This window comes from Prosopis cineraria, unplaced genomic scaffold, assembly GCF_029017545.1.
Source record: "Prosopis cineraria cultivar Desert tree isolate PC_DT_omini unplaced genomic scaffold, ASM2901754v1 PC633, whole genome shotgun sequence".
NCBI classification, from domain to species: Eukaryota; Viridiplantae; Streptophyta; class Magnoliopsida; order Fabales; family Fabaceae; genus Prosopis; species Prosopis cineraria.
The window spans coordinates 31,347-42,190 of NW_026555958.1; the positions used below are offsets into that span (position 1 = coordinate 31,347).

At 30.0% G+C, this 10,844-nt stretch overlaps 1 protein-coding gene across 1 annotated transcript; it reads right to left on the minus strand.

The window, feature by feature from the left end:
• Positions 1-939: 939 nt before the first annotated feature.
• On the minus strand, positions 940-10,352 carry LOC129297856 (probable LRR receptor-like serine/threonine-protein kinase At3g47570). Its single transcript, XM_054936194.1, has 6 exons — positions 10,253-10,352; positions 7,418-7,489; positions 2,768-3,877; positions 2,352-2,647; positions 2,068-2,212; positions 940-1,295 (listed from the first exon to the last, which is right to left on the minus strand). Exons 1-6 carry the CDS (start codon positions 10,350-10,352, stop codon positions 940-942), a joined length of 2,079 nt encoding a protein of 692 aa, XP_054792169.1.
• Positions 10,353-10,844: the final 492 nt, after the last annotated feature.

Here is a 10,844-nt window from a genome sequence, read left to right on the forward strand (position 1 = left end):
AACATCAACAAAAACCCTTACATTACAAATAAATTCCAATAGACTAATATTTGTTTTTATCCATATAAAATGTGAAAATATCATTTCAACCAACTATTTTGACTAACTACCATTTGATTATTTGTGTTGTTGCTAGCATTGGTGATTTGATAATCACTTATTTTACAACTCATTGATGTGACCAAAGGAAAAAAATATCTAAGACATTAATACAATGGCACAATAATAGTCTTTGGTAAAACTTGAACTGTCCATATAATTTCCAATAAAGAACTCACTTACATGGTATTGTATTTTGAATTTCCTAGTTCAACAAACGAAGTTAATATGTCTTAACCATAAATACAATATTGCACTATTTTCAATTATTTAAGTAGAACATTGCACCATAAAAAAATCTAATATACCATATATTTCTGCACAAATATAGTTGAAGGACGCAAATGTCCTTTAACCTATAGAAATTAATTTTCAATATTGCTTGTTAAAAAGTAGAGAAGGCAAGTCATAATAAATTAATATCAAATACAACATAGTTACAAATTACTAAAACTTTCAAACAATTGATCTAGTTAACTTTTAATATTTTCTACCAATGGCTTTATAGCCTAATGGCACGTAAGCTCTCTTGTAAGTTTCTACAAAGGTGGCGTGTCACAATGAAAAGTGATTACCAGTTAACAAAAAGAACTTATATAATTGGTTGGGTTATTGGACACCCACTTGAGAAATTTATTTGTATATACTATATATCATTAATTGATCAAAAAGGTTGACAGACAATGTAATACAAAAATTATTATAACTAATATCTTGTCTTTTATGCTTGGGAAAAAAATGCACATATATAGTAAGTAAAGAGTCCAACATATTCTGAAAGTGGGTAATAAAAAAGGAAGAACAAATAACAATACAAATTATAAGAGAGTTAATCCTTATTTAAACATGGCGCTTATGCAAAAACATGGCCTTGATCTTGTTCAATGATGCTGCAACATCAATCATATTGCCACGTGCTTCTGGAAGATCGGTGCAACAATTTAAGGCCAATTCAAGAATGGAGAATGTAGATGTCAATATATTGTTTTTATGATGTTCATGAACTCCTTGCAATAAATTGGAATCCATGACTTGAATTATTGCATGTGGCATTGACTCACTTACCCAGCTCTTCAAGCTCAATGCAGAGACAAATATATCTTCTGTGGGCCTTTTTCTTGTAAACACCTCCAATAGCATAATTCCATAGCTATACACATCTATTTTTGTTGAAACAACTCCAGAAGATCCATACTCTGTATATAATTGAATTCAAGTAATAAAATTTAACTAATAACTGAATAAGACAACATTCATTTACAATTGAGAAAAAAGTTTATGTTGCACTTCCTAGTGGGTGTCTTTAATTATGATTTCTTATTAACATCATGTCTTTGAATTTATGATAATATATTTTTTTCAGATGCATATTTTTGTTAACCTAAAAGATAGGTATAGAAAACTTTACGATGATGATATGCAAAAGAATGTTCATGTAGAAGAAACAAATAAAACTATTTTAATGCATGCACATACATCCACTTCTACACACCCTACACACACGTATTTTAGAATACATCTTCATTTTAATGTTCTAAAATAAATTAGTTTAAAAAATTAATATACATATAGAAAGATCAAATTTAACTAACTCAGTTCAACGATTGAAAATTTGATAAGATAGGAAACCTCTTCATTTTCTGTTTCATGGAAAAATTAGAAAGAAATGTCCAAGAACATTTCTCTCTTTATAATAATTGAGGGACTAAGTTTTAGCAATAGATAACTATGATAAATTGTAATTCATCAATTAAACTTCATATTTATATGAATCAAATCAAGAACCTTAATGTGTTTTAAGAACACATGTAGTTTACCATAAATATTAATTAATTTGTCATGCACTAATTTTATATAATATTGCTACAATACATGTAATAAGCTTTTGTGAATATAATATGTTAAGATAAATATTGTTAGAATACAGCTATAAAAGAAAAAATGAGGCACTATGTTTAGAATAATTACCAGGTGCCATATAGCCAATTGTAGGTATAGTCTCTGTGTATGTTTTAGATTCCCCTTCATTTAAAAGTTTGGAAATTCCAAAGTCGCTCACATGAGCAATCATTTCATCATCCAATTCAAGAATGGAGATACTCCAAAGCAAATGCTACATTTATCATTATATCCAACCTTTGAAGAAAACCTAAAAAATAGTTGTGAGAATATAACCATTTTTCAAGGCTCCCATTGGGCATGAACTCCATTACTAAAGATTTGAAATCAACATTAGAACAACAACTTATAACCTTCACTAGATTGCGATGGCGCACATTACGCAGTATGTCACATTCTTTTTCAAAGCTTGCTACCATTACTTGCGAATCAAAATTGAATATCTTAACTGCAACAACCATTCCACTAGAAAGCTTTCCTTTGAAAACAATACCATAACTACCTCTTCCAAGTATGTTGCTCTCATCAAATCCATTGGTTGCTTCTAGGATTTCAAAATAAGAAATCCTTCTTGGCATTCCTAAAGTTGATAAATCCCTTTCAGCTAGACACCTTGAATTTTGTCGTTTAAGCCTTAAAAGGATAATGCCTAAAACAACCAAAATTATTGACACAACTATGGGTAGTATGCATTTCAATAAAAGAAATTTTGTCATTGATCTTTCTCCTATTTCTTTTTTGCATGGAGGCACTTGGAGTTGCGGCAGACCACAGAGAGCTAGATTCATCATAAAAGATTCAGGAGTCAAATTTTTAAAAACACCTCCATCTGGAATCTCTCCTTGGAGTTTGTTAAAAGAGAGATTGACATACTTAAGATCAATAAGTAACTCCAAAGATTTAGGAATCTTCCCAGACAAATTATTTTGGGAAAGGTCTAAATTTTGTAAATTTAGCAAATTCCCAAGTGATCTAGGAATAGATCCTTCCAATTTGTTATGTGCAAGAGAGAGAATTTGTAGATTTTGCAAACTACCCATAGTTGTTGGAATGTTGCTTGAAATATGATTTTGAGATAAATCTAATAAAGAAAGAGCTTTTAAGTTCTCAACCCTTGATGAAAGATTCCCAACAAAATGGTTGGAAGACAAGTTTACTTCCAGTATGTCTTTCAAATTCCAAAAGGAAGATGGTATCTCTAAAGCCAGCTTATTTGAGCCCAAGTGAAGTTCTCTTAAAGAAGAAAGATTTCCTAAACAAGGTGTCATTGCTCCAGAAAACTTGTTTTGGCTTAGATGTAAATAACCAAGTGGTTTGATTTCACAAAGGTCATGAACAATTAAGCCATGCAAGTCATTGCCTTCGAGACTCAAATACTGCAGAGCTTGTAAGTTGCTAATTGTTATTGGGATTGGCCCATTCAAAACATTTTCATCCAAAGATAGTTTAATCAAATTAGTAAGATTCCCTATTTCTGATGGTATGTTACCATTGATACCACAAGAAACAATGTCCAACTCCTGTAGAGAATCAGAAAAGTTTCCAATGGACTTGGGAAGTTTTATAAAAAATGGATTTGCTGAGAGGAACAAAAATTCCAAATGTCTACAATTAGTCAATGAGGTAATCAAGTTGGTTTTAGAATTGGAAGCATCTGATGTGGTGAAACTATTACCCTCTATTCCAAGTTTTTTCAAGTATCTTAAATCCCCAAGTGTGCTTGGTAAAACCCCTTTGAAATTGTTTTCTGTCAATGCTAGAATGATCAGCTTAGAGGCATTGGAAATAGTATCTGGCATTATCCCAAAAAGTTTGTTGCTCCATACATATAGCTCTTCTAGATTAGGAAGGCCACATCCAAAATCTGATGGAAGGTTACCTGATAAAGAATTATTTGAAAGATCCAACGCTTGCAAAGTTGATATATTAAAAATTTCCAATGGAATAGATCCACTCAATTTGTTATCGCCCCAACACTAGCTGCTCAAGCTTATAAAGATTTCCTATTTCTGCAGGTATTAAACCTGAAATTAAAAACACTATTTTAAATTTATGCAAAGTAAGTTTAAGTTAACACTAAAATAAAGGAAAAAGAAAATATAAGGGTCTATTTGATTTATGTATTCAAAAATTGATTCATATTTTTTAAAATAAAAAAATTTGTTTGGGTAGATATTTTGGATTTAAATGTTTTCAAAACTATTCTCTTTTTTTTGTTTTTAAAATTAAGAAAGGAAACATCTTAGAGCTATTTTCAGTTTTTATTTTTTATTTATAAAGCATACTACATTTGACTATATTATAAATTACCTTCAGCTATAATCAACTGCTATTATAGACCATCATCATTAACCATTAGCAACCATCTACCAGCCATTTTTTTTACTCTGAAATTGTTTTCAAATTAACAAAATCGAACATATTTTATTTTGTTTTGTTTTTAAAATTATTTTAAAAAATTGGTTCATAAAATAGTTTTTGAAAACAAAAAATGGACCTATGATGAGAACTCCAAAGGCTAAAAACAAAATAAAAAACAAAACAAAACAAAACAAAACAAAACAAAAAATGAGAACAAAACCAAACAAACCTTAAATATCTGATTGATTAGACAAATATATGATACTCACATTAATGCTGGGTCAATAGTATGAACCAGCTAAATTTTATTTTTACTTCATAGCTTAACACGGCAGTTTTTTTTTTTTTTGGCCTCTCCCTATTTGTTCTACGGTATCAATCCAACCTTGTTTGGACAGTGTGACTAATCTTAAATTCCATCCAACAAACAAAACAACACTCGTTTAAATTGCTTGTGTGAAATGTAAATTAATTTTTAAAATTTTGATTTATAAACGCTTTAAAACTAATATTTCTAAAATTAGCCCAGGTGGTACGGGCAGTTGTCGTATAGGTAGAGGCAAAGGGTTCAAACCATCCTAATGTATAAAAAAATTAATATGAAAGATTTAGTTTAAAATTAAAGACCATTTATATTTATCAAATAAACATATAATTATATGTAGCAGGGTAAGCATGTATCGCATTTATTATTTTCAAAACTGTATTATATTAAAATAAAAAAAATTGAGCAACACCTAATGTTTGTGGAATGCATTTGGAGAAAAAAAAAAGTTTGTCGGATTGACTTCTTAATTTCTTAAAACAATATTTGAAAGTCAATGGCATCTATAAAAGTGACGGTATAACTTATAAAGGATTATAGACCTTAGATATTAAATTGTTGAAAACTATAAGAATTTTTAAAAAAATCCAATTGTTGTTCGTTTTGTGAAGACAGATTTTATACAGTTTGTATCTACTAAAATTTATTTGAAGGCGAATGATGACACATTAAATTTCTAACCAGATAACTTATTGAAATGAAAAGACAACATTCTTTTTAAAATTTTGGAAATCCATGAGATACAATTGGCGGCCTGCATCCTCAAAAATTACTGTCACTGATATAAAAAAAAATTCAACTTCCACATATTATCAAAGATAATTGATGAAAGCTTATTAGCATCTGAGCTCATGTTTTTATAATTTTCGAATATCACCAAAATTTCTGTATAAATATCTCCATTCATATGATAAAGAAAAAAGAAATAGTTCCTTGGGATGATGTACAGAAAACCATGTTTAGAAACATATGCTACGATGCCATAACCAAAAGAGACACTAAAAGAGTAGGACACAACCCACAAAAAAACAAAACAAGACGAAACAAAAACACAACAAAACAAAAAAAAACAAAAGAGGAAGAAAAATGCAATGTTGCTTACAGTAAAGTATATGAAAAGCAGCACATAAATATTAACTAGCATATCATAATTTGATTAAAGATAATACCTTGAAAATTATTGTCATCAAGATATAACCCTTGGAGCATAGTCAAGTTTCCAATGCCTCTTGGTATATGGCCTGGTTACATATGAGCTGAAAGTATTAAACTATCAATTGTTTCTTGTAAATAGGCACCGAGAAAGTATCACAACATGTTGTTTAGAGACGTTGTCTCAAGCAATGAAAGCTAGTTGAACAATATAACACTAAAACATTATGATTTATTGAAAGCATATTTAAGTTTTCAATGCTTCTTCAATGAAGTGGCAAGACAAGTTAAAGACATGTAGTTAAGCATATAATTTTAAGATTTGTAAGATGATTGATTGCTTAAAATATCTCTTCCAACATGATAACGAAAATTGGCTAATTTAGATTTGAGAGGACAATATCGCTACAAAAAATTATTAAAATAGAGAAGAACTAAATATAATCTCTAATAGAGATGGAATCAGAGACTGTTATAATTTTATAGATGGATTTAATTTAAAAAATATTTTAAAACATAGAGACAGATTATACTCATTTCTAAAAACAAAATTGTCTTCAAACCCATCTCAAATTCTAGCATTTTTCACTCAAAGTTTGACTTAAAAAAAATAAAAATATTAGAGACGAAACTAGTAATCTCTAAATTATCTTATGTTGATTTCACTTTTTTTTTATATAAATTTAGAGACTGAATTTGAGACAGTTTTTTGATGAATTTAGATACAAAAATATAACCATTTTATTATTTTTATTTTTCTTCACATGATGTATATCATAGGTATTGGAAAGATACATACTTATATTGACAAAACATAAAAACCAACAAAAAATGTCTGTTGGAGATTGGAGATAGATAAATATTTTTTTAAAAAAGAAAAAATGTTATTTCTTTGTATTGAACTTTACTAAAAGGTACAAGAAAATATTGAAGTATTAAAAAAAAGTTTAGGAGGCTCAATAAAATATATAGAGATATGTTAAAGAATATAAAAAAAGTGTATAAAGGGCTTGTGGAGAAATACCTTCTATATTTTCAGATTATATGAAAGTTCCAATAAAACCTATTCTTTTGAACAAAAAATCCAATAAAACCTATAAAAATAAAAACCAAAAATTAAAAAAAAACTTGGATGTATAAGCCACACCTATTTTATAGTAAGATTTAAATACTGAACATAGAATATTCTATAGATTTGTAATTTAATTACTATCTAGTTATATATTTTTTTCAAACTGCATTTATACTATGATATTTTTTAACACCGTGTACAAAAAGGCAAAAACAATGATGCAGTGGGGATTTTAAAAAAATAAATTATAGGTGTTAAAGTGAACCCACTTGCTTGAAGCATAGTAATGTTTCTAAGCCTTTTGATATGCAGCAAAGAGCTTATTAAAAGTTAAATTTTAAACAAAAACTGCCTGTGACATCACCAATTGCTTTTAGAAATGCAACTTGCAATACAACAACTAAACCCAAAAAAAAAAAAAAACTAAAAACTAAGTTGCACTGTTATATGATTGCAATATTTTATCAAGGGAAATAATGAAGACCACCTATTATTTACTGAAAGCGTACCTTCCAAATTATTTTGAGAAAGATGCAACACTTTCAACATGGTTAAGTCTTCAATGCTACTTGGAATATCTCCTGCAACATAACAATTAGAAAAACATATTGCAAATGAGCTTCGAAGCATAAAATGTATCCGGATTCTCTTAATATTATTTTGGTGGTGCTGAATTATTTTTGTTTGTATTTCAAGTGGGAAGTGTTAAAAAGAGGTAATAAAGCCTTGAAATTTGGGTAATGAATTTTGCTTTATTTTTTTTCAAATGCATAGAACTTTTAAGTGATACTTCCTACATAATTTATTAAAAAAAAGCATACAAATGCAATGCATGATTTGTGAAAGAAAAAAATTCATCCCGATTAAAATAAAAAATACTCTATTTTTAATATGGTCTAGTCAATGCATGGCCTCAATATTATATTAATATTAGAGATATAAAGTTCACATTAGTTGAAGCTATCTTGTTCAGAGTATTTCTAGCATTGTGACAAATAAAGAAAAATCATATAATGTTAAAAGTCTTAATGTATGGTAAATCATATTATAGAAAAGTCACCTAATTCCTTCATCTTGCTTTGGTTTGTTTACGTGTGTTGTTGTGAAATAAGTGATATTTTGATATGTATATAAATGCTAAGTTTTGCTTTTCAAATCATGTAAAGTGGATTAGAAAATTTTGAAAGATATGTATGGTTGTGAATATATGATGGTGAAAATTGTTGTAAATTAAATGATTGTATGTTGAGAATGAATATGTTCAGAAACACATTGTGAATCACATACTTGTTAGGTATGATTAGTGTGTAAAAGGGTGGAAGTTCACCCTATAGGATTAGACAAAGTGGGAGGCCTTGATGTTTGGTTTATTATTATGATAGCCCTGTTATCACCCTTAATCGGGTATGGGTTGGGCATATGACACCCTGGTATTCGAGAAGGGAAAATCTATGGTCTGAAGGTGAGCGTACATCCTTTGGTCAGGTCAACCCTCAAATTGGTGAGCTTGAGCTAGTTCAGTCACATGGACATAGCCTTGATTGTAGTAATATCCCATAGACTTAGTCAAAGGTAAGAAGAGGATATAAGGGAGGTTGTGATTGATCATGCATTGGTATATGTATTATATAAACAAGGTTAGTTGGTTTATATTGCCTATTTTGCATGCTCATTTACTTTCTAAACTTGCATGTGATTGAATTGGTTTATTTGGTTCCTTAGACATTGTTCTCGACCCTATGGTTAACATTTTAAAGTGAAGGCTCTGCTAGGGAGAAAGGGAAAGGCAAAAGGGATGAAGAGTAGAGCTTGTTGATTATTGTAATGCTCTTTAGTTTTACGTGTACTTTGAATATATATTTGCCAACTAGGGATTAATATTTTGATTCACTTGCACCAATAACCATTGAACATGTATTTTGGCCATAGATTTTGTGTTGCTGATTAAATGATGTGTTAGGCCAAGATACTAGTGAAAGTGTTGATTTTATAGTTTAATTGGATTTCTATTGGCTAAAGATGTTTTAAAATTAAAATGGTGATTTTTTCCCCTTTTGGTTAAAGTATTGCAGTTTGAGTAGTCAAATTCCATTTTAAAGTAATTTTGTTGATTGTGATTATTTGTATGGTTATTTAGAGTCTATTGAGTGTGGTTCAAGCCTTGATGTGGGCTAATGGCATCGGGTTGTGAGTTTGGACACCTTGAAATTGGAAATTGTATAAAAAGAAGTTATTTTGGTTTGGGTGTCCAACTCTATGGTATGATATTATTTTTAGATGAAACCTATGTATGCCATTAGGTAGATAGCTAAATAAATTATGTGTTGGCACTGGAATCACCTCAATTAGATGTCAGACACAAAAAGGCATGTGTTGGAAGTTAGTTAGGGGTGCTGTCATTATTGCAGAAATCATTGTCATGTATTAGCATAATGCACTTCGGCATATGACATAGTGAGGACACGTGGCACACTATGTGCTTTGTTGAAAAGGATGGCCTTTGTGTTATATGTCATGGCAAATGCATTTTGCACCACAACATACATGCCTGTGTGTGAGAATTTGCCCTTTTGGGCTTTGGATTAATTTGTTTTTACTCTCATTTAACTTCCATGCTTCCTAGATGCTTTAAACTTTGATTTAGAAAGGTTTCTAACCATTGTAGATTTAGAAATGAATTTATTTGACTTATTTGGGATCCCTGTTTTTGAAAGATTTATGCTTAATAAATTGATTTTAAACTTTTCTCCTGTAGTAGTCTTTTTGATACAGTAGTTTTATCTTTTCTACTATGGTAGCACTCCCTAAGCTTGGTTTCATTATTTTCTACCATGGCCCTTTCTACTATGGTCAAGGGCTATTATATCGATTTTAATATTATAAGTTCAATTTTTTTTTACCATAGTAGACTTTCAAACTTAGTCTTTTCCTTTACAAATGTTAGCTATTTTTTTAACTAAAGTCAAGTCTTTTTTACCATGATAAACTTTAAATATGATCTGTTGTTTTTTTATTTACCATGGTAGAGTGTATAATGGTGGTTAAGCTAACGTTATGTTAAAGGGGGAGATATTACAAGTTGCATCTTCATGCTGCTGCCTTTCAATTTTAAACAAGTAAGCAAATGGTCGTTTCGTAAAACTAGTATTCTTTTGGACACCATCCATCCTATTCATTAGACTTATTTTTCTTCTCTCAATATTCTTATACACATCCTTATTCCATCTTTTCAAGTCAATCATATGCATCTGCATCTTCTCTCCATTTTCCTATCATAAAACCCCTAAACTCCTTATGCAAAGTCCATATAGCCTCAAACCAAAATGGTCTATTGCTATACCTACTTTTTGTTTCAACAAGCTTAACAATTAGCAGATTGTGATCTAAGAAACTGAGTCTTGTCCCTCCCTTAACTTCTACATCTTCAAATCTCTTCATCTCCATGCTTCATTATAAACCCCCTCCAACTTCTCATAGATTCTCTCATAACTAGGAAATAAGTGGCCCTTTCCAATGTATTTTTGTCCATAGTTTTGCAGTTCCAGTAATAAGCATTATCAATCCTTTTTTGAAACTTATGCATCTATTCACATTTATGAGTGCCCCATCCATTTTTTCGTCTTTTCTTATATTGTTAAAATCTCCCACTACAGCCACTCTTTTCTCATATTCTCAACCTACTACTCATTTCCTCACCAACACCCTCTTCAACTTTTCTTTAGGCAAAACATGTGTAATGGTTAGCATCCGTGGCTCCTCGTTTTCAAAAGAAACCAAAAAAATTGTCTAAATTGAAAATCACTTTCAACTAAAGTAACATCAATCAAAAGTGGCTTCCATGCTACCCAAATTCCTCCCACAACCTCTACCCTCAATCTCATTAACAAACTCTTCAAACTGCAAACTTTGAAATAAGCATTTAGCTTTAGCCTTACT